Below are 24,137 nucleotides of genomic sequence, written 5' to 3'. Positions count from 1 at the left end.
GCTGTTGTCTCAGTCTGGGCTGTCTGCAGAGGCTCGCTTTGATCCTGCCTGTTTTAGGTGCCTAAATGGGGAGCTTTCCCTAAGCAGCAAGAAATCCTCATGTCTGGGTTAGGTGCAGTGGATGGTATAAATAAAAACATGGAAAGGTGAAACATTTGTGGTGATTTATTATAGCTGAAAGTTTCTCTATGACTACACCCACCCTTTTGACATGAGGAGCACAACCACCTGAGCTGTTTTAATGCATCTGAAACGGCTTCTGACCAATGACCACTGACACTCTTTGCATTTAAGGCTGGATTTTCCTTCCTTTTAAGTTTCCTTTTATAGTCATATGTCTCTGAAAATCAAATTGATGTTGTTGGTTAATAACAAGCAACATTTGTTGTTCATGGGAACCCTGTTGATATCCTTGAGCTCTGCAGCATTTACCTTCTGCACTAAGGAGGGGGGGGGAAAAAGAGAAGAGCTCTGTATTTTCTTTTTTCTGCTACCCATGTGGAAGTGGTTTCCCCAAAACAATGAGGAGCTTTCAGGAGTTCATGACCTCTTGCAATTAGAAAATGTCAGATGGCCTGTGAGAGGTGGACTGATGGGCCGGAGGAGGGGGAGCAGAAGTCGTGGTACTGCTGAAGACGTTACTCAGTTTTGGTGGAAGCTCGATCTCGCGGATTCTTCTTTATTTTTCCCTGAGAAATGCTCCATTTGGGGATTAGAGGAGAGGAGCTTAAAAATCCAAGCAGTTCCGGAAGAGATATCTCCCACAGATTTATGTCTTGGGATTTTAACTGATTTTTCTCCCCCGGGCTGGGCCAATTCCAGAGATTTGGGCTTGTCTGTTCTCAGTCCCAGGTCTGATGGGACCAGGTCAGAGCCCTGTGTGTCCTGGGAGCATTGGCAGGGCACCTCTTCACTCCTGCTAGCCAGTTTTCATTACAGTGTGGAAGACTAATGTTTCTAAGACCTCTCTCGTGGGAAAGAAGGTTCATCTGTGCCTGGTGGTGAGGGGGGACCTGAGCAGGCACAGACCGACCCAGGGTGGGGTGTCTGGAGCCAGCAGTCCTGGGCAGCTGGTGTTTCACTGGGGGTAGTGAGCATGAGGGCTGGGTGTGCTCATTTGCTTCTGATTCCCATGCTTTGTTTGCTGTTTTTGTATCCTGTTCGGCTTTCAATTGATATTTAAATTTTGGAATGTGTTTTTACACATTCTGGTGCCAAAGGCTGTCCTTTATGCCATATGTGATGGAGTATGGCCTTCTGTGCACCTGAATAATTTTTTGTATTTTCTCTAGGGACACACTTGTGCTGAATCAAAGTTATATATATTTTTTTCAGAATATAAAGAGAACTCAGGTGGGCTGCTTTTTAAAATTTGTTTTAAAAAGAAGGCTTCTTTCCTAAAATTATGCTGGAGTCTCACTTGGTGAATGTTTCCCCTTGCAAGAGTTTAATGTGTAGCATTTGTGCTGTTTAGCCTGTCTGCATTCTGTAAATTTGATTATTTTGGCTGTCATAATTTTATTACTCTTATTAAGCTTCCTCATTTGCACATTGATCCTGTTAGCCTCAGGAAGCTGATAAGCCATCTAAGTCTACTTGCAAAATGCACAGAAAATGAGAAATCTGCCCTGGAGGCTCTGAATACTGAGATTCACTGTGATTTAGATCTGTGTGTCTGGCCTGTATTTTTTCCCTTTGGTGTTGTTTTCGACTACCTGACTTAACTGCAGTTTGCCAAATTAGGATGAATTTTTGCCTTTTTTATAAATTCGCCAGTAGCTTCTGAGCAGCTTTGCTCTGGTTTGCTTGTATTTTTATTTGGATGAATACCCTTCTTTTTCACAGAGCTTAAGAATATTTCCAGCAGCAGCTGGCATCGCACATGCTGTGAGTTGTTTTCTTCCTTGTGTCAGTGTCAGTTTTCCATGCTGGCTTTCCAGACGGATTTAATCTCTACTTTCACAAAACCTGCTTTGCTGTTGCCCGTGGGACATGCAGGAACCCAAGTGTAACTGGGAGGACTTTGAGTCTGTTACTCTTTGCTCTTCCATTGCCATGGGCTTTTCCATGACCCCACCTGTTCTGTAAAGTAGCCTGGACTGTCCTCTGTTGGACCTTTTACTCCTGTTCCCCTTTTTAAGATTTGCTCTGGCTCTCAGTGAAGTCTAGTCCCTCTTACAAGGTGGGGCTGTACTCTCTCTCCCTCAGCCTCTCCTATCCCAGGGCTGCTTTGGGTGCTTCTCTCTGTTTACATGTTATGTCACTCAAATGTTTGCAGACCCCTGTTTTGTTCCTGTTCTGCACGACCTCTCTCACACTCTCTGCTGCTTCCAGTGAGCTGTTGTTCTTTCTTTGATGATGCTCTTCTCCGCTCCTGGTCCAGCTTTTCCTCCTCCTCCCAGGGTTTGACCTTGTCTTGCTCTTGTCTCCCCGTGCCCTTTTCCAGGCGTTCACATGGCCTCAACTTCTATTAAGTGCTGATGACTCACAGATTCACTCGACACCTCCGAGGGTTTGTCACCCAGCCCAGTGGCTGTTTTCCTCCTTGCCTTTTTCCCTTTGAGTTCCCCGTCAGTCACTGAGTATTTCACGCCCCAAACCCCGGGTTGTGCTTCCCAAATCCTCTTATCTCTCGTCTTTTAAAGTGCTGCCATGTTATAGGTGGCTCTGTCCCCGAAGCCTTCAAGATTTTTAAAAAATTAATTTGGTGTACTTCATACATATGAATCACATGCAAATTTTGTGTACTCTTTGTTGTCAGTATATTCTCCTTTTTCATCTCATCAGACAACTTCCCTAATGCACGTAGTAAGTTTTTACAGATGTTTCCCTTTGAAGTGACAGCTCTCGTGGAATCGAACTTCTGAAGTCAGTTGATTTGGTTTTGAAGATGGTATAAAGTGTTTTAGTTCTACTCTAAGGCAGCTGCCCTTGTTTAGTTCTACTCTGAAGGCAGCTGCCCTTATTTTATATATATATATATATATATTTTATTTAGCAGCCTAAACCTACTGTTATGAGCAAGTGGGATTCATAGGATCCTAGCTGAGTGACAGGAGAAAAGATGTATACACCAGAAATGTTCAAATATCTAATATAAAAGTAGCTGAGCATAATTCATAAGCCTGTCAACCTGGATAAGGGCTGTAATAAATGCATATTATAAAGTTGGCTTTTCGCAAATATTGGGATGAATAGTATATGTACAATTGTACTGTATTGTGTTTTGTTAATGAGAGTTTAGAAAGGTGATGAACGTATTTTCTGATTGAGATGTGTGAATAGTGGAAAGACTGGATTTCTTCTTTGTGACGACTAAAACTGACCAGGCCAAGAATTATGGGGAGGGGTCATCACCTTGTGGCCCTGCAGGATTTCTGGTTTTTCTATCAAAATCAAAACAGCCAAGACCCATATTACCAGACAGAGTGGAGCCACCCACAAATAAATCTATCAAATAAGATGATTGGGGAAATTTGAAACAGAAAAAAATGTTTTAATATCTGTTGAATATGTAAAAGAGCAAATCCTTAAAACACAGTAATTGAAAGAGAAGGGCATGCTTTCTGGTGAGGCACCCCAGCTGGAATGTTTGCTCTTATGTCTCCTAATTGTCTATTTTATTTTTTTTATTAAACTTATAAGTTTTTAAAAGAGAGTGGAACTCATTTTTCACAAGGACTGTCTATTGTACTTAAATCTGTCAGTCCGAACTGGGGAGGTTTTCTAATGTGCTGGGTGATTGAAAAGGAATAGAGAGCTTTGAGGTCATAGAGGCACTTTCAGACTGGCTTAGCACAGGTTGCTTGTAAGCAGGTTCAAGAGGCACAAAAACAGACATCCCCATGGGTGCAGGTGTGTTTTTGTTTTCCCTTCTCTCTCAAACGCTGCAGATTAATCCAGCCTTTGTTTTCTGTGGCTGAATGATGGCTATCAGGTGACTGAAGTGGACTTGCAGGCAGGTGGGCAGTGTCTGGGGGTGCACCCACCATGCAGGGGCTGTGCCAGGCTGGTCATGCTGTTGCTATAGTAACAGCATCAGGTTCTACCAGAAAAAATGTGCAGGAATGACTCTCCTCAGTGCACTTGCCCTCTCAGAAACCCGGGATTTTCAATTAACCCCTGGACATGTGACTGTAAATAGGCAATTTGTGTAAATGCTGTGGGGTTTGATGTCCTCTTTCTGCACTTCCTACAAGCACAGGCCCCCTCATGTAAATAGTCTGGAGTCCCTGGTAACTCTGGTAAGAGGGTTTATCTACAAAGGGCTTTTTACCTCCAGGTTGCACTTAGAAAACATGAATAATGGATGCCATCTTTCCTTTATGTTGCATCGTAACAGGAAGATTTAAAATGTTGCTCAACTCTGTGATGATGGGAATAGTTTTAAGCAATACCTGGAAGTACCACTTGAGGATCTTGCCTGTTTTTCAGGGAAATAACTTCTGTGTTCTCTCAGAGATAAAGATGGGAGAGGACTGCTTGGACTGAAGGTGTAAAGATTTAGTGATTTGTCCTTCAGATTTAACAAACAGAATTAATGCAGGCAGGCCTTAAATCTACCCCTAATGCCAGGCTTAACACAGGAAACTTCCTTGTGTGAAAACAACAACGTCTCATCAAAAGGGTTTATCTCCAGACATTAAATTCCTCCCACATTTAGAAGAGATCAATCATTTATTCTAAAATGTGATAAACGTCTATACTAACATATACTTGGACATAAGGAAAATACTCTGAGTGGCCACGCCTTGAGGAATGGTTCACATAGAGATACCAAGGAACAGTGTGACATTGTGGCAAGGTGTATATTATTTTAGTTGATATTGCTGTGTCTGTGAGTCTCGGCCGTTGCTGTGTGGCTCTCATGCAGTCCACGTGTTGGTGAGCTGACTTTCTGCTGATAACATGTATCTCCCCAAGTAATCTTACAGATCTCCCCCGATACAGTTTATATTCCTGCAATGCAAGGAGCGAGTTCTGTAGAAAGCAATCCAAGAGTTTATTGGTACAATTCTGTCAATAAAACCTTTGTGTGGCTGCTGCTCGTTTCCTCATGGTTGGGTCGTGATGGTTGGGGAAACACAACCGTGCTGGAATCCAGCCACACATGAACACTGCTGTCAGGGATACCTCATTGCTTTGCATGCACTGTGAACAACTCTGATGATGTTTCAGTAGACAATGAGGAAAAGACCACAAAAGCAAATTGCTGTGGGAATTATCTGTCTCTCCAGCCAAGTAAGTGTGGTGTGAGGTCCTGAGTGCCCGAAACCTGTCAGATCTTCCCTTGTATCAGATGTGTTGATGGTTGTTGGAATAGATAGGAACTTCTTTGCCTGCTGATTTCCCTGACATGAAGATTTTCTGTTTGGATGAATTATTTTTTCCTTATCTATGCTAAGGAATATTTTGTTTCAGCTCTAGGAATCTCTTTAGTACTTGTAGTTATATGACTTTGTGTGTCGGGGATCTTGGGTGTTGTTTAAATCTATTCCCCTGGTAGCACTGAAGAATTTTCTTGTCCTTAGTAGTAGCTAATTCTCATCTAAAACATGATTCCATCTGGGTATTTTTTATCAATCTCTTTGATAGATTGATCTGTCATGCTGAAATCTGGTAGTAAAATGAACTCTTAGAAAGTAATTTCTGAAGGTGTGTCTTGCTGAGAGCAGATTCTTGTTTTACTTCTGAATTCTTAATGGATTTTTGTTTGCGTTTGGGGTAACAGTCTACTCCAAGACAACTGGAACATTTCCCCTCTAGGCAGTGATAGAAAAGAAGACACAGAGTGGATGGTGCCACTAATAAAACTTACTTGTTGCTCAGAAGAAATGAAGGAAGTGCTAGGGCTGTGTATCACAAGGCCTGGCCCTTGTGATTTCAGTTGGTTTGGAATCAAGTCCCAAATGGAAGGACCTGTGGAGATGGTCTGGGGAACCTGCTGAACTTGTCATGTGGGATGCTTGAAATTTTTGGGGACTTAGTGGGCTATTTGTCATTTTTGCTGGGTTGACACCTGGGACATTAGACTCTAGGAAAACAAAAAGGAGGACGGCACTTTGGGTTGAGGAGGGAACCATAGGCGGCCTTGATGAGATGGGAAGCCTTCATTTCCAAAGCTGATGTAACAAAGTGTCCTGAGAGCCTGAACTGAGAAGGTGTGAGTCAGTGTATGTCACTCTGCTAACCCAGCACTGCACCTCTCTGCCCTGATTGCTCATTGTGCTTGCTAAGCTCTGAATGGGAAGGAACTTACTCTGTTCTCAGTGGGAAGCTCTGTGAGAAGCTTTTAGCTCCTGAGGGATCTCTTGTGCAGGATGACTGCTCCCAAGGCATACTCTGTGTCATCATCCAGGAGCTCAGGACCAGCCCAGGAAGGAAGAGAGGTGCTTTTTTTGGTGCAGTTTCCCTAATCTCTGGGTTTCCTTGGCAACTGAATAGCAAGGCTGGGTTAGTACCTGGCTTATAGAGGTCACAAGATACTGAGCAGAAGGACATTGTGTTTTATGCAGGCTGTTAGGGACTTCTCTTGCACAGGGAGGAAAAACCTGCCAGGCTTGATCTGCACTTCAGGAATATGGGAATTACCTGGAGGGGAGCAGTCGGTTCCCTGCTGAGATCTTAGTGTAACAAGGGATGTGACAGAACAGGCCAAGTGTCCCAGCTGCTCTGCAGCAGCTTTGGCCATTATAGCAGACACTGGGTGCATTTACAAGTCTTTTTACTATGTAAGAGCATCCCAACAAATACTTGGTCAAAAAAACTCATCAGTGATATGCCTCACATCAGCTGAGTGGGGAGAAATCTCTCCCATTCCACCTGAAACCCGGTTTTGAAACGCTGTACTGTTGTTACTTGTGAACAGAAAGGGTGAAGCATAGTTGTGTGTTTGGTCACTGACTCCTCTCATTGGCTTGCGGTGTTGTAACAGCCTTGTATAAATTAGATGGCTGCTGTCCTGGGGTGATGCTTCCAGCTGCACGGATTTTGGCCAATGAAGGACTGCCACCAGCCCGCTGAAGGTATATTTGAATTTGTTTTTTTCATTGAAAGAGAAAATCAGTTATAAGCTCAACAGGAATTACCCTGTCTGCTTTATACAAACACTGTGATGCAGTGTAGCAGGCTGCCTGTTAGCTGGTCAGACCCAGCCAATCCATGTGAAACTGGGGAGCTTTGGATGGATGTCAAAGCTGGGTGTGTAAGATATGTGTGTGGCTGAAGGCTGTGCTGGTGTGTGTCTGTATTTCTTGAATAACAGCCATGTGTAATGATCATTGCAAAGTCTGTGTTCCTCTGTGTCTCCTCAATTTGTGCTGAAACAAAACTGGTGCTGTGCTAGGGGTGATGTTTTCTTGTGTATTTCTTGTGTGTCTGCACCTTCTTAAACGGGTGTAAGAACTTAAACTCTGATCTCTCCCTCTCTCACTATTGCCAGATTTAGAAAATGCAGATGCAATCTTAAGATGGGATCATTTAAACTAGACACTGTCACTTCGAGCTGGAGCAGTAATCTGCCATTTGCAATAGAGAGGGTTTGGATTTAGTTTTTTGTCAGCTGTGTGTGTAGAGGTCAGTGACTGTGGGTTTTGTTAAAGTAGATAGCTGAGAATGTGGGACTGCAAAATATATGCCATGACTTACTGGAAGGAGAATTACTTTAGAGAAGTTGAAGCAATAGATTAATGATGAAATATAATTTGTTGGTGTTTAATATCTAGAAAGAAATGGGGATATTTGGTTCTGAGTGTGGATTCACTCATCCTAATTTTTTTTTTTTTCATTTGGTTTAAGAAATAACTCAGGGCTGGTAGATGGGCTTTCCTTCCCTGTAACTTTCTGCAAACTCTGACTGTACCATACGTGCTTAAAAGTCAAGTATGTATTTTAGTTCTGCGAAGCTTTTGCTATCTCCTGGCACAGTGATCCCGGTGTCACTTGGCTGTGACAGTGCCTTTCTGAAAGGTAACGGGGAATTAATTTTTCCCGGAGAACTGGGCACGGGCGGCTGGGCGGGCTTAGAGCAGTTCTCAGCACAGGGATGGCCAGCTCTCTGTGTCCCCCCACGGGCTGCGTGTGTGTCCCCTCCACCGGGCTGCGTGTGTGTGTGTGTGTGCATGTGTGTCCCCCCACGGGCTGCGTGTGTGTGTGTCCCCTCCACCGGGCTGTGTGTGCGTGTGTGTCCCCTCCACCGGGCTGCGTGTGTGTGTGTGTGTGCATGTGTGTCCCCCCACGGGCTGCGTGTGTGTGTGTCCCCTCCACCGGGCTGCGTGTGTGTCTGTCCCGTCCCTCCACCGGTCTCTGTGTCTGTGTCCGTGTCCGCCCCTGGGGCTCTGTGTCCGTGTCCCCTCGGGGCTCTGTGTCTGTCCCCTCGGGGCTCTGTGTCCGTGTCCCCCCCCGGGGCTCTGTGTGTGTCCCCCCGGGGCTCTGTGTGTGTCCCCCCCGGGCTCTGTGTCTGTCCCCCCCCCGGGCTCTGTGTCTGTCCCCCCCCGGGGCTCTGTGTCTGTCCCCCCCCGGGGCTCTGTGTCTGTCCCCCCCCGGGGCTCTGTGTCTGTCCCCCCCCGGGGCTCTGTGTCTGTCCCCCCCGGGCTCTGTGTCTGTCCCCCCCCGGGGCTCTGTGTCTGTCCCCCCCCGGGGCTCTGTGTCTGTCCCCCCCCGGGGCTCTGTGTCTGTCCCCCCCGGGGCTCTGTGTCTGTGTCCCCGGGGCTCTGTGTCCGTCCCCCCGGGGCTCTGTGTCCGTCCCCCGGGGCTCTGTGTCTGTCCCCCCCGGGGCTCTGTGTCTGTCCCCCCCCGGGGCTCTGTGTCTGTCCCCCCCCGGGGCTCTGTGTCCGTGTCCCCCCCCGGGGCTCTGTGTCCGTGTCCCCCCCCGGGGCTCTGTGTCCGTGTCCCCCCCCGGGGCTCTGTGTCCGTGTCCCCCCCCGGGGCTCTGTGTGTGTCCCCCCGGGGCTCTGTGTCTGTCCCCCCCGGGGCTCTGTGTCTGTCCCCCCCGGGGCTCTGTGTCTGTCCCCCCCCCGGGGCTCTGTGTCTGTCCCCCCCCCGGGGCTCTGTGTCTGTCCCCCCCCCGGGGCTCTGTGTCTGTCCCCCCCCCGGGGCTCTGTGTCCGTGTCCCCCCGGGGCTCTGTGTCTGTCCCCCCCCGGGGCTCTGTGTCTGTCCCCCCCCGGGGCTCTGTGTCCGTGTCCCCCCGGGGCTCTGTGTCTGTCCCCCCCGGGCTCTGTGTCTGTCCCCCGGGGCTCTGTGTCTGTCCCCCGGGGCTCTGTGTCTGTCCCCCCGGGGCTCTGTGTCCGTGTCCCCCCCCGGGGCTCTGTGTCCGTGTCCCCCCGGGGCTCTGTGTCTGTCCCCCGGGGCTCTGTGTCTGTCCCCCCCGGGCTCTGTGTCTGTCCCCCGGGGCTCTGTGTCCGTCCCCCCGGGGCTCTGTGTCCGTGTCCCCCCGGGGCTCTGTGTCCGTGTCCCCCCGGGGCTCTGTGTCCGTGTCCCCCCGGGGCTCTGTGTCCGTGTCCCCCCGGGGCTCTGTGTCCGTGTCCCCCCGGGGCTCTGTGTCTGTCCCCCCCGGGCTCTGTGTCTGTCCCCCGGGGCTCTGTGTCCGTGTCCCCCCGGGGCTCTGTGTCCGTGTCCCCCCGGGGCTCTGTGTCCGTGTCCCCCCGGGGCTCTGTGTCCGTGTCCCCCCCCGGGGCTCTGTGTCTGTCCCCCCCCGGGGCTCTGTGTCCGTGTCCCCCCGGGGCTCTGTGTCCGTGTCCCCCCGGGGCTCTGTGTCCGTGTCCCCCCGGGGCTCTGTGTCCGTGTCCCCCCGGGCTCTGTGTCCGTGTCCCCCCGGGGCTCTGTGTCTGTGTCCCCCCGGGGCTCTGTGTCCGTGTCCCCCCGGGGCTCTGTATCTGTGTCCCCGGGCTCTGTGTCTGTCCCCCCGGGCTCTGTGTCCCTCCAGCGCTGTGCCGGGCCGGTGCCTTTCCCTGGGACAGCCACCAGGCGGCGCCCGCGCAGTCCCGGCGGAGGGGCCACAGCGCCGCCTGGCGGCACGGGCGGTCCCGGACCCGCGGGAGCCTGAGGGGTGTCCCGTGTGTTCCCGGGATGTCCCTGGTGCCCTTGGGGTGTCCCGGGTGTCCCCGGGCTATGCGGGAGAGCTGACGGAACGCCCCAGAGCCCCCGGGCTCACCGCTCTCGTTGTCGAGCCGCAGGAACGCGCTGGCTCTCAGCTGTCGCTCGGAGCCCCTGCGCTGCGGGTGGGTTTGTCCTTAGCTCTGTGCTCGGGCTGCTCAGGGCTCGGGCACCTCTGGGACACTGGCAAGTCTTCCCCTGTTCCAGGTAGCGAGTGTGTGCTGCCAGGGAGATGGTGGAAGGACGGGAGGAAGAGATGCTTGTGTGATTTATGGATATTTTATGGGGTGTCAGACTAAAAAGTGTTATCTTTACTGGAGAAGCGAGATACATGGAAGTTACTCGCACCTGTTGTAAACCTTGGATTGTGTGGCTGCCATATGATACAGCACGTTCACAGATAAAAGTTTGGTTTCTGTAGGATCAAGCAGAAACTTTGGTTCAGTGGCTTTTATTTCTCCCTGTCTATAAATAATTACCATTTGCTGTAGGCATTAAAGCCCGGGTTTCCTGTCCTGTCAGTCAGTTGTTTCCAGAGAATGGGTGTAACTGTCACTTGGCTCAGGCACGTTACTTCCATGCTGCAGCTCATTTTCCAACACTGCCCTTCCCCTTGATGTTTTGCCTCTGGAGAGAGGTGGTTTCTCAGGCAAGATCTCTGCTCACCACGGCCCTGAGAGCAGATGCTTTGTGTAAAAGTCTTCCCAGGCGCAAAGGCTTGTTCATGGTTTCTCTGTAGCAAACAAAGCTCTTCACCTGCAGCCATCAGCTCTGCTCCTCCAGCCTTTGCATTAAGACAGCAGCTGATGACAATGATACTGTGCAAAAGGTGATCTGTCATTTGTTGGGAATCTAACGAGCAACACTTGTTCTGTCTTCTCCCAGGAAGGGAATGTAGTGCCCTTGTGAGCCATGTTTTGAAATGAGACCTCAGGAGCAGCACAATATTTCTGTATTTGCTTTCTTTGTGTCCTTGGTAAAATAGCTCATTACTGCGCTAAGGTTTAAAAACAAGCCACAAAACAACTAACCCTTGGTTACGACATAATCACATAAGCTTGTTGTCAAACAAGCTGAACTCTTTGCCTCACAGAAGCAAAGGCTAGCAGGTGTCTCTGAAAACCCCTAATGTTATTATGGACACCTGGACAAACCCTTAACTGAAGTTTTGTGCAGGTGCCACTGGTTTGAATCCGCCTGAGCAGAAAGGAATTGATTAACTGGCCCTGTGCCTGTTACTCTGAGGATGAGATTGAGAAACGTAGTCATTCACCCCACTGACTCCTGGAAAATGCTGTTCTCATATGAACAACATCAGTTCAGTGTTCTTGGCTTGAGGCAGGTGTGTGATCGGACTTCCAGTGCTTTTGCAGAGTGTGGATTTGCAGAAAGTAAGTACAAACTTTGTTTCTAGAGACTGGAAGGATTTAATAAGTTTTCTACCTAATGTGTGTAAAACAAACCTGAGAAATGCTGTTTATAAAATTGCATTCCTATTAATCTCTTGTTGCTGTTACCATTACATCTGTTGGGGGCTCTCCTGGCTTTACTGGAGGCATTGTTAGGAAAGCTGGAGCATCTTGGTGCTGGCCTGGCCGTGGTCACAGGAGGCCGAGGTGGGGACATCCTGGTGCTGGACTCTACCCTGGAGTCTGTCATCTGTATGTTGCAACATTCTGTGTGTGCACAGGGGACAGACTTCTGGAATAAACCTGGGACAGAGATTGAGCTGTTCCTGCTCACACCTCTTTGGGCAACTCTTGGAAGTAAACACACAGCTGACAGAAGAAACCAAGAAGCTTTTAAGCATTCATAACCTCCCTCTCTTTGCTGTGTTTCTGACCCTCCAATGTAACTCCTGTAGCCCCTCTGCCCCACCCCAAGTCAGCTGTCGACCCAAAACAAAATCTGGAAGAAAATCTTGGGTAAAAGTATAGTGTAGGATACCTACTGTGGAAAACTGTAATCGGTCTTGGGGAGAAGGAAGTAACTTGGAACAGAGGGAAAACTAGGTCAAGCAAACGTGGTTCTGGAAAAGCAGTACTGACTTTCACAATGGTGTCTTAACAAATGTCTCTGAGCACTGATTTTTTGTTGTTTAGAAAGATACATTTTAGCTTGTAAAAGAACAGAAAAACTAAAGATAATCCTCAGGTGATCAGAGTCTGGTTAGTATTAAAAAAGAAAGTACATACTGGCCTTCACTTGTATTTAGGCCAGTGTCATAACAGTGGAGTGATTAATAATGAAAGTGCGTATTGCATTTCACTACTGTTTTTGTGTTGCATTTATTTTCTGTAAAATTTACTCTCTATATTTGTATATATATATGTAGGTACACATATATGTGTATATATGTGAAATATTGAGCTTTATTAGGGCTTTGCTCAGGCCAGTTAATGAAGTGGGTTTCCCTAAGCTATAAGCTATAAAGGTGATGTGGAAAGGCGACAGCTGGGTGTCACGTTTAGTCAAACCATTGCTCCCACTGCAGCTTCCCTGCCTCTCTGTTGTTAACAGCTTTTTTTTTTTCGGTGGGGGAGCTAAATAGAATGTAGGAAACCTATGGTTTATTTTTGATTTTCGGCATCGCTATTAATTTAGCCTTCAGGCCAAAAGAGAAGTTTAATCGGAAAAACGTACCGCTCAATGCACGGCTTAAAAACACACCGCGCTCTCCTTGGGCGTTCTACATTGAGGTTTTGGGTTGGTTAAAAAAAAGAAAGAAGGCTTTTCAGAGGCAGCGTGGTGTTCCTGCAGCCAGAGCAGCCCCAGCGCGGAGCGGAGTCACCTGCCGGCAGCACGACCCTTGGCGGGCCCGGTCCCGTCCCGCGGGGGTCTGCGCGGCCCCGGGGCGGCTTCCCCGGGCCTGGGGCACGGCGGGGCTGCGGCTTCCCCGGGCCTGGGGCACGGCGGGGCTGCGGCTTCCCCCGCCGGCCCTGCCCCGGGGCGGCTTCCCCGGGCCTGGGGCACGGCGGGGCTGCGGCTTCCCCCGCCGGCCCTGCCCCGGGGCGGCTTCCCCGGGCCTGGGGCACGGCGGGGCTGCGGCTTCCCCCGCCGGCCCTGCCCCGGGGCGGCCCCGGCGCGCCCCGCCCGCCGCCGCTGCGGTGGGAGCCGGGAGCGGCCGAGGATGGCGGCGGCAGGGGCGGCGCGGGAGCTCACGCAGAACCCGCTGCAGAAGACGTGGGAGCCCTACGACAACGGGCTGCCCGCGGGGCACAGCGCGCAGCGCGGCGGTGAGCGGCCCCGGGGCGCAGGCGGGGGGCGAGGGGCCGCAGCCGAGCGCGGCTCTTGGGGGCGGCGGGCGCGGTCCCCTGCGGAGGGGCGAGCCCCCAAGCTGCTGGCTCTGTGCGCGGCGGATGGCAGGGCAGCTCAGCTGGAATTGAATGTGTTTTCCTGGTTGCTTTTGTTGGTGTTTTGCGGGTTTGTTTGGGGTTTTTTTATTTATTGGACGCTCTTGGTGTCGGGGAGCGTTTGTATGCAGTATATTTGTCTTGGAGAGGGGCCTAAAAATGTCACTGTGTTCTTGTTTTTGGTTCTTGTGTTCTTCTTTATGGGGTTTTTTTTTTGTGTTCTTCTTTATTTTTTTTTTCCGCTTTAAGGCCAATGCTGTATCAGCCCATCTGTTCTGTGAGTTAATGACTTCCCATATTTTGAGGTGCAGCCAACCAAGTCGTCAGCCTCCTGAGACTTTGGCTGTCGCGTTGGTAGACCGTAGTTCATTAACAAACTTTGCCTCACAGGTTGTTTTTTCCCCCTTCTTAAATTCATTTTCCCCTCTTAAGTAACTGAGGTCCGGTACACGGCAGTTTTGCAGACAAAAGGGGCTTTGTCGTGTAGAATTGTTTGTATTTGTCATGCAAAGAGGCTGTGCTGACAGAGCTGAGGCTCTGCCGGTGTGGCAGGAGTCCATGGGCTGCAGCCTTGGCTCTCTCTGCTCTTGCTTTGGTCCAGCCCTTGCTAAAAAAGAAAACCAAACCCCTCCCCCCCTTCCAAGAAAAAAAACAAACCCAAAGCTCCCCTAACTCTCTTGTTGTGTGCTGGGCAATCAGGCCGGAGTGTGTTTATGTGAGAACTGAATTACTGCAGCGTCTGAACCATAGTAGGTTGAGAGGAATGCTGAAATAGGAAGAGGCTCAAAAAATGTGCTTAAGTGCTTTATAAACGTGCTAAGAAGACTGCTTCGTTTTAGCTTTAATTTGGTGTCTCTTTTCCAAACAGAGTAATATCTGTTATAGCTCTGACACAGATATTGTTTTACAAAAAAGTTCCCCAAACCCATGAATAAAATTGCATATGAGTAATGTGTCATTTGACAATGTACACTGTCTTCTTGGCAGAATTATTTAGCTTCACTTGTCTATAAATTAAAAAATATTTCACATGCCTCTATGGTTTTTTGTAGGACTCTATAAGTTTAATGCCTGAGACCCCTTATAAATGAAAAAACCACTTTTTCTAGGAAAAGAGATTGCCTTTTATTATTTTAATCCTTTTGCAGTGCTACACGTAAGAAATCTGCAGTCATTTGTGATACGTAAGAATTACAAACAGCCTGCAAAGGAAATGAAGTTACTCTTCCTCGATAAAACCATCTATCTGATTACAGCAAACTGAGACCACTTCATTATTTTTCCCATGCAAGGGTGTTGCAGACTCCTTTTCCCTAAGATTTCCACGTCCCTTGCCTTGCCCTGTGTTCTGGTGAGACACTGTGACCTGTGGGGTGCTATGAGCCGTGCTGTGGCAGCTCAGGGTGGACTGCCCAGATGGGTGATTTGGAGCTATGTTGCGTTGACCAGTTCCAGTTCTTTGGTGCTACAGGTAACTCTGTCAGATGTTACTGTTCCAAAAGTACTGTCTCAAGGTGGAAGTGGTTTTCTTGTCCTCATGTGTACCTTTGCAGCGAGAAAACTGAAGTTAGTCACTCTCTGTTCTGAGTTTCTTGGCTAAACAAGATGAACTCTTTCAGTCTCCTTTGGTTGGGATTTTTGTTTTCTCCTTCGTGCTGCTGACCTTTATCTGCACTAGCTGTAGTCTTTATCATTCTAGAAGATGGATGAGCAGAATTGTACACTCTTCCAGTTGAGGACTCGGTGGATTTGTCTACAAAAGGACTTCCCTGTGTTAGCATTCATAGTCTGATTTTCTAAAAGTTGTAGCAACTACAGTTGTCTGGGGAAGAAGAAATCTGTTGAGCTGTGCCAGGGTTTAGCTGTCACAGGGCTTTGAAGAGCCAGTTCTTTTGGTCTGTGCGGTACAAGGTCTTCGAGGAGGAGTTGTGTCCGTGTACAGCCTACTGAGCAGGCAGCTTTTACAGCTGGTGGCACTGGTGCAGCCAAATTAACTGCTCTGATGACCTTCCAAAGTCACACCTGAAGGCCCTGGAAGTGCATATTGTTATTAATAGCTGTGGCTTGCCTTTTGTGGTCACTTGTGAAAAGTTTTGTCTGTGAATAGGTTGAATTAAAGCTGCTCCTGGCATTGGATGTTCAGACTGCTTTAACCTTTGAATCAAGCAGTAAACACGAGCTGTAAGCGTGGACATAAAAAACAAATAGCCAAGCAGGCCCTAGTGAAAGTTGTTTGGGGAGGCCAGCAGAGGATGTTTATAGTGAGAGATAAATAGTGAACTTCCTGTGGTTAAACATTCTCCCCCCACTACAGTTAAATTCTTTGTTTCCCTACAGCTGCTGGAGTTTGGTCATTCTTATAATGGTCATTTGCTGTTGGTACAGCAGTAGAAATGTACATCCAAAAAAAAAAAGTATCGAATTACTATCTCTGTTCTAAAGAATTCTACTCTTTGAGCACATGCTGCTTGTGTGGATTTATTTTTTTCCTAATCCTAGGAACTGAAAATAGGAGACCGAATGAGGTGAGGATGGTGCCTGAGGAGCAGGATGTGTGAGGGGAACGTTTCTTTTGGTATCAAAGCTGTAGGAAGCAAAAGGTGACCCTGAGAAAGTGAATGACAGAGCAGCTTGGAACAGCGCAAGGCTGGCCTTGGGACAAATGTGAATTCTGAATCCCTTGTACCATGGTGATGTTAAAAACTGATGGTTTGGACAAGAAGAGGAGAGACAGATTAGAAGATAATGGACTTCTTCAGGTGTAGGAGCAGATGCTTTTCAGGAAGAACAGCAGGATGGGGAACTCATCCTCATGGAATGAAAAGAAGGGAGACTGGTTGTCATCACTGATCAAAAGGATATGATGGATTAGCAGTAGTTAACTTGGATATGTGATGGATAAAATATGTAGGGCTAACCTTATTTGGAAGGGTGGTTGTGTTGGCTTAAAGTCAGAGATATTTGTGTAAGAGCCTTTAAATAGTACAGGATTTTTAGAGAACAGGCCTTGAATTGAAGGCTATAGAAACTGCAAGAACACTTTGTAAACTTCAGATCTCTAACAGTAACAGCTTGAGACAAAAAACATCCGTCCTTTACGCATATAAGGAAAAAACATAATCTAATTCTGGGTCAAAGGAAAGGACAACTGATAATTTATTTGGTAGTAAGTGAACCTGGAAAATATCAACTCTTGACTCTAGTTTCACAAGATCCATGAGAGTTTTGAGGGCTGATGAATTGCAGCACAGCTGATCCAGATTGTGCCATGTCCCAGTTTGGTTTCATAACCTTCCTTTGCACTTGCGCTATTTCACAATAGTTTAAGAATCAAGAAATAAACATGTAATTTCTTTTTCCTTGACTCTTAAGTCTTAAACTTTAGGAGGGTAGGCAGTCACAATTTTACTCTCAAGTTGCAACTTGCCGTGTTGTTCTAATGTTTAAGAAATATTAAAGTGGGATAATGGCTTTGCTTCCATTGCAGCACTTCATCACTTGGCTGTTTTCCCTCACTGATTGGAATTTTGGATGTGTTTTTTCCATGTTCCCTCTCTTTGCCAATGATGTTTGTCAACATGCACTCTTAAATGTATATATGACAAGCATCTGTTTTAAAGAAAAAAACTGACTAAAGTCTTAGAACATCTCTAGCAAATGATGGTGTACAACCTGTAAGTTTTGTTTTACTGTTCTAAGTGCTTGTGTTCCTCTAACAAAAACGGTGTTGATGTTACATTTACAGGTTGGAGCTGTCAGAAACCCTTATGAGTTATATATGCAAAGCAATAGTGAAAAATGAGTTTGTTTTCTGGAGACTAGATCTTGTAGAGATATTTCTGGAGATAAACCAGACAATCCAGTGGTAAGGGGTGAAGAGAAAGCTGGCCTTAGGAGTCTGCCTTGGCTCGCACACCTGTAACTGGCACCAGAAAATTTTTTAAATATAAATTGAAGGATGATGAGGTGCTGTGAAAAGGGAGAGTGAACACTGTACCACTGGGAAACCAGGAAATACATATATGGAACTTGTGGTATGTTTGGCTGTTTTTGTCAGCCTACTTCCTAGTGTCAAACTTGCTTACATTTCTTCAAGGGAAAATGTAAGCTATGAGACACTGATGTTGAAAATACCTTAGTGGGGATGACTAGTGCTTCCTGCTTGCAATGAGCATTGGCAGTATTCTGCTGAGAAAGCTGTGGTTTCAATAAAGTGAAAGGTTATTAATTTCATTGGAGTGTTTGATACATCCTCAGAACTTTGCATTCTCTTATGGTCTTAAGTTTTTTATTCAGCTGATGAACAAAATAGCCTTGTTAATTGCACAGGATCATAAGGTACAGAATAAAGTCTGCTGTGCTGAGTGTTTGTGTGTTGAGAATGCTACACTGAGGTGCAGGAGTAGTGAAGTAGCTGCTTTGTGTGCTTTTGAGTCCTGCCGTTTAGCTGTAAATGGGCTGTTTTGGCCAGCACAGGTGCCTTTGGCTTTCACTTCCCAATGCTCAGGTGTGTTTGTCCCTACGTGCCCCCTGTGCAGGTGGTATGAGGCTGCAGCCACTGGTGGCCATCTAATCCAGAACACCAAACATCTTTTTAGTGCCCTGAATTCTAGGCTGAGCTGCCATCCTCTGGTTAAAGGCAAGGGGTGGCACGTGTTGTAGCAGCATGTCCTGTGCCGTGTTGTTACAGGGCTGTTCCTTTTTGCAAAAGCAGAGTATTTGGGATCATTTGCATCAGTGATGTTCCTCCTTACAAAGATAGGGGCCTCTGTCTTCATAGAGTAAAAGCACTCTTGGTCAGCACCTAATGAGAATAGGATTGCCACTTACTTGATTGGGATATTTCTCTTGGTTTCTGCTCTGTGGTTGCCCACCAGAGTGGTTGGAATAACCGGTGAGATGTGCCTGTTAAACTGGACACATGGGGTTCTAACAAAGGCAGCTTTACTAGTTTTGTTCTTTCTTTGAGGAAATACATGTAAAAGTGCAGGTGGTAGCAGACTAGCACACTGAATGTCCCTCATGCATAATGTACTTGTGTTGATCTAGTTTGCTGCACGGTTAGAAAATCTGTTACAAACCCATGCAGGCAGTAGGACTTAATTTAGAAATTTAGCTGTTGGTATAATCTGTGAAGCAACCATTTAAGTGGTTTGCAGGTCACTTCATGGCAGCTTCCCAGCCTTTAGTTTTACTCCAGTACAGGTTTATCATTGCACTACCAAAAGACAAATGTTCTGTGAGAAGGTGAAGTTTGTATGCCTGACACCAGCAGCATAAAAAAAAAAAAAAAAGAAAAAAGAATGTTCTAAAAATAAAAAGTTGGTAAATTCTGCTTGGAAGGGATTGAAAAGCTTTTTACAGCACAGTTCCTTGCAGAGCAGGAGGTGTTGGGGCTGTGTGCAGAGTCTTTCTGTACAGATATGGTTTGTCTTTTAGAGCTCTTACTTCATTGCTTATAATGAAGTAAGAAGTTTCAAAAAATTGTTTGAAACTTGAGCTGGCTGTTTCAGGTGAAGCACCTTTGAACAGGCTTTGGAGAAAAATGTCTTCTCTTAAAATTTCTAGGGGCTCAGGGGTTTCTTTCATCTCAGTGTTTTATTGTACTGTCCTTAAAGCTGGAAGCAAGGCTGTTAAGCTTAATAAGCACTGTGCTCTTGGCACTCCATAGACTTTGCTGTTTCCCTAGAGACTTCCTTCACCCTCTTGGACAGAGGGTTCACAGCCTGAACTTATGACAAAGAGGAAAAGAAATTATTGCCTTTTTTGTTTATAGGCTTCTGCACAGTGGAACTTACTTTGAAGGCTTTTATCACTGTCCTTCCAGAGACTTGGTCATACTCGGATGGATCTGTTTTGCTTTGCATTTAGTTCCCTGTAGCTTTAATTACGGGGAGTAGTTGACTGTTTCATGGATTTGAGGTTGGGTACCATTTTACTTCCTCTCCCTCATGAAAAGTGGTGTATTTTTAATGTTTTTGTTTTGTGTGTCTCAATGTGCATTTTAAAACAGCACATCCATGTTTGCTAATCTGCTTGTTCTTTTTTGATCTGTTATGTGAACTACCTGCACCAGATTTATGCAGGTGACTCTGTGGGTTGGGAGTTTGGGAATCTTGAGCAATCACAGTCCTTTGTACAACAGTTCAGTTATGCCTTACAGCTAATCACTGAGATTTGTTCTTTTGGCCTGAATTGATGTTTCCTCTGTCAAGGCACTGAGGAAATTGATACATGTGTGGACTGCATAGAAATTAATTCCCTTAAAAACAGAGTGGAGGGAGCTATTGGTGGTATCTGCATCACTTTAATATCTTCTTTCTTTTTAGGCAGTTCCTTGTAGCTGTGATAGATTAATACAAGGTATCCTTAGTTTTGTTAAGGATAAACTTTTTGCTAAGTTTAGCTTAGTTAAAATGTTCAAAAACTTGTGATTTGAAAGGAAACGCTTCAAGGTTTTCAGATTATACATACAATTCCTTCAGCCTCCTACAGTGTTGAGGTTTTTTTTAATTAAATGCTCTGGCTTTGATTAAGAGTGTGTACATATATCTATATTAGAATATTGTACTTGATTATCTAGGATAATTGTGTCTTACTAACAGCCAAAATGAGCTCTGTTCTAGAAAGATTTTTAGTGTTAATTATACTTAAAGGAGAAATAATCAGTAATGAGTAGCATGTCTTACTATAATGTATTAAGCTGCATCTGTCATGCTTATTTGGCTCAAAGTCAAGAAAAGATTTGAGCAGTGCAAAGGTCTTTTCTTAAAAATGTAAAAACTGTTTTAAAAACTGTACACCTTGCTGTTTCCTTTCAATGCAGGCACTGAACTGAGGTACACAGGGGCATAAGAGGTTGGCTTCCTTTTTTCTGGTATTGCTCCTGTGTGTAAATACACAGGTCTCTTCTTTTCTGCCTGTTTACACCTCACACGTCCATCATTGCACTACCACTGACTCACCATTCCAAAATCCATCATAAGATAAGTAGTCAGGTTCACTGTCCTGCTGTAGAACCCCAGAAACAGCGAGGCACAATGCATGAGCTGCTTGGATGGGCACCTTCCAGGGAGTTCACAGAGAGGGGTTTTCCACTGCAGCAGCAGCCTTGGCTCTGTGGGAATGCTGTTGGTAAATCCTGGTTTCCTGTGTTTCTGTTTCAGTATGTATGACCAATTGCCCTACTCTGATTGTCATGGTGGGTCTTCCAGCAAGAGGAAAAACCTACATCTCAAAGAAGCTGACACGCTACTTAAATTGGATTGGAGTGCCTACGAAAGGTGATGGATTTACTTCTGTTTACATCAGAAGGATAGGACACAGCCTTAGGTGGTTTATAAACCTCATTTCCAGTAATTTTGTTGCCAAGTTTGACTACTTAAAGTCCTCCTGCTTTGTTAATGTATTTTTAAGCAGTAACGTACACAGGCACATTGCTGTTTAAGTGTTAATTAATCAAATTATGTTGACTGTCCCTTTACCTCTTTGTTCTGCCTGGTGCCTAAATCAACCCTTTTCCCTTATCATTAAACTCTGCCCTTTTTTGTTTGTTTTTTTTTTTCCTTCTTTTCCTTTTTCTTTCTTTATGTGGGTGAAAAGGAATGTTGTTCACAAGCAGTTAAGCAGTCAGCACTTCTGGGTTAAACTTCCCCACTTCCTCATCTTTTTTTTCTCTGTGAACTTTGTGCTACTTGCAGTTCTCTGCTTCTTTGTGTTTGTGGAATGACTTGCAGTTCTTTGTCTAATTACTAAGAGCCCAAGGACTGAGGCAGACAGTTGCCACTTATTATCACTTTCTTAAAGATTTCTCAGTGTGTTCTGGGCAGGAATTGGCTTAGATTGGCTGTGCCAAGGACCTGCCTGGGCTGCTGTGGTATCTTGTGGGCCCAGTAAGTCCATTTGAAGTTCTGAGCACCCACCTCCCATTCCTTCTCTCTCTCTGCAGAAGAGCAGGACACTTCTGGTGTGCTGTGATTCTGTGTCCAGTGCAGTAATAGTAGCTTTATGCCTAGTTAATCATTTAAACAACATCAAACATATGAGATCTTACTAAAGTGTGGAGTTTTTGCTGGCTATTCAGGAATTTCCTAGTAGCTCCAAGAAGTCAAGATGAAAAGTACTTACCTATATTTAAACTGCCTTTTGATTTCTAGGGTAAAGCTTTTTGTGTGGGCGTTTTCTTAAGTTTTTAGGAACTTGTATAATGTGCTTTATTTAGAAGAGACATTATGGAGGATGTATTATATTGTTTAAATATGAGAGTTAACAGGATTGAAGTTATCACTTGATTTTGACTGTTTTCACATGGTTTAACCCTTCTGATGAAGCATCAGCTAGTTTAGGGTTCAGTTTTATCCATTAGGCTGAAATAGAATAACAGTCCAAGTAGTTTAGCCTATATCCAGGGTGACAAAATGCTTGTATGTTAAATACACATGTAACTTAAATTTGAGATGTGTTATGTATAAATGTCATTGAGTTTGAGCACTTCATTGTGTGAACTTTGACAAGCAGAAGTCTTGGACAACAAAAACAAGATACTCTCCACATCTGGCTGGTGCTTGGTTGAATGTATCCCAGATACTAATTTTACTGTAGGTGGGGTTTGGCTCAGCTGTAGGAAAAATGCCATGGGCTAACGTGAGCTGCACATCAGAAAACAAACACACTTGTGCTTGATGAAAAGCAGGTAGAGCATTGCTGCCTAATTTTATGAAAATGTGGAACATGAAGTTGCCATATGAGCTTCTGTCTTTGGTTGCTGGGTATTTTGTCTTTGACTTCAGTAAAATCGCGTCGCTGAAGATACAAACAGAAAGTCTCTGTGGTTTTCTGAGAAAATCTCAGTCATCCTTTCTAACAAAGTCAGTGTAAAACACCTCACTGCCTGGCTGAGGGTATAGATGACATTTTCCCTAATTCTTCCAGTTGGTAGGACTGAACTGACACAGGATCAGTATCAAGTAGCCCTAACATCTGCTACCCTTTGGGTCTTAATGTCTTAAAATTAGTGTGTGCTTAATTTAGCAAGAGTTCTTGTTCTCTGAGACAGGTGGCTCAAATTATGAGGTTATGTAAACCACAGAAAAGATAAATACCATCTTTTCATGTAACATTAAGCAAGCTGGAGAGTTCAAGAACAGAAGGTGGAGGTAAATAGCCCAGGCTTTCTGATGGTTGAATCATTTCAGTCATCATTTCTGTGTTTTCTTCCTTCCAAAATCCTCTGTTGTTTAGATGTGAAATGGTTAAAAGTACAGAAGACTTCTGTCTGTGCTTTTCGAAGGAAATGAGGTCAATTAGATGTCTGAATAGCATTGTGTTGCAGTGTGGTTTTGAGATAGTACGCAGTTTTTTTGAGATAGTACGCCATGGAAGTTTTTTTGAATAGTTGTGGTAGTGATACCAGTTAGCTTTGGGAAACTTTCCTATAGGTGGGGCTGCTAAGAGTAGAGGCTAAAGATTGTCCCACTAGATAGCACTTTTTCCTCTGCCGTGCATGGCCCTCTGGCAGTAACTGTTCCTTCTAATGAAATTAATTATTTCTGGTTGTTAAAGTGCTGTTATCTGACAACGCTGGCCATCTGAACTTCTCACACCTTCTGTTTGTTTTGCAAGGACCCACCTTTTCATGTAGCCACTGTGGCCAGTGCTCATTAAAACCATCACAGAGTCCCCTGGATTGTTGTATAATCTGTGTCATGAAAAATTCCATCAACACTGCTGAGCTCAAACAAAACTTGACTTTTGCGGGGATAAAAAAATTATCTCTATCCTCTGCTTCCAATCCCAACAGCGATCTGCATACAGCAGCTGGTTCTTGAGCCCTTTTATTCTCTTTTTTTCTTTACTACGACCTTATAATTGTGTCTACAGCCTCTTTTCCTCTTTCCAGAAATGCAGTCTGACAAATTGTTGTGCCTTGGCACCATCTCAAACAAAATACTTCAGTGTGGTTTAATGTTAAAAAAACCAAAACCAAAAGCTTTGAAGTTCAGCAGAAAAAACCTGTAGGTCTGAAACAACTTAAACATTAATTGCATTTCAGAAACCTGCTTTCAGAGCCATTGAATGACCACTGATAGGAGATCACAGTGAGATTGATAAAACAAAAAAAAGCTCATTTAAGAATCATCCTAAGTATGAAACTATTTATTTATTAAAGTAAGTGGAACAAGGGTTGTGAAATACTAATCCTTAAGGAATAGAAATATTTGAGCAGAGTTCTGAAAAAATGTTTCCACTACTGGAATTTTAAGTTTTGTTTACCTAAAGCAGGATTGTTTAGTTCTATTTAGAGCTCTGCCTTGCTTAAAAAAAGAGCTGTAAGTTTTGGGAGGTGCTATCTAAATACTGTTTCACATATACGTAGAAGAAAAAGCTAATAATGATAATAAATTATTATTAATGCTAATAATCATTACGAATCCTTTATAGACTTTGAGCATCCCCTGAAAAGGAGGAAAAGAATTTCTTTTTGTTGTCCAGGTGAACTGACAGACCAAGGCACTACAGCATGGCCACTGCAGTGGAGTGACTACAGCCCAAATGTTCTTTAGCTATTTCCAAGATTTATTGCTGTCTTGCTATTTTAAACCTCAAAAAACACAAAAAGTATGATACATTGACTTCCCACAGGCCAAGTTATTTTATCTTTGCAGGAAGTTTGGTTTCAAAGTTGTCATAAC

At 45.5% G+C, this 24,137-nt stretch overlaps 1 protein-coding gene across 6 annotated transcripts in view; it reads left to right on the top strand.

Moving 5' to 3' along the window:
• LOC136366049 (6-phosphofructo-2-kinase/fructose-2,6-bisphosphatase 4) overlaps window positions 1-24,137 on the top strand; it is a 51,271-nt gene that overhangs the window by 4,361 nt on the left and 22,773 nt on the right. For 3 of the 6 annotated variants that reach the window (XM_066326858.1, XM_066326859.1, XM_066326857.1), the window contains exons 1-2: window positions 13,181-13,329; window positions 20,613-20,729. In XM_066326858.1, coding sequence (XP_066182955.1) covers window positions 13,224-13,329; window positions 20,613-20,729 — 223 coding nt within the window. In that variant the 5' untranslated portion in view covers window positions 13,181-13,223. Of the gene's footprint in view, window positions 1-6,958; window positions 7,026-13,180; window positions 13,330-19,775; window positions 19,810-20,612; window positions 20,730-24,137 lie in introns of those variants that run through there. The other 3 variants (XM_066326862.1, XM_066326861.1, XM_066326860.1) reach the window with 3 other exon arrangements.

This window comes from Sylvia atricapilla, chromosome 11 (assembly GCF_009819655.1).
Source record: "Sylvia atricapilla isolate bSylAtr1 chromosome 11, bSylAtr1.pri, whole genome shotgun sequence".
NCBI classification, from domain to species: domain Eukaryota; kingdom Metazoa; phylum Chordata; class Aves; order Passeriformes; family Sylviidae; genus Sylvia; species Sylvia atricapilla.
This window is presented reverse-complemented; position numbering and strand designations above follow the sequence as displayed.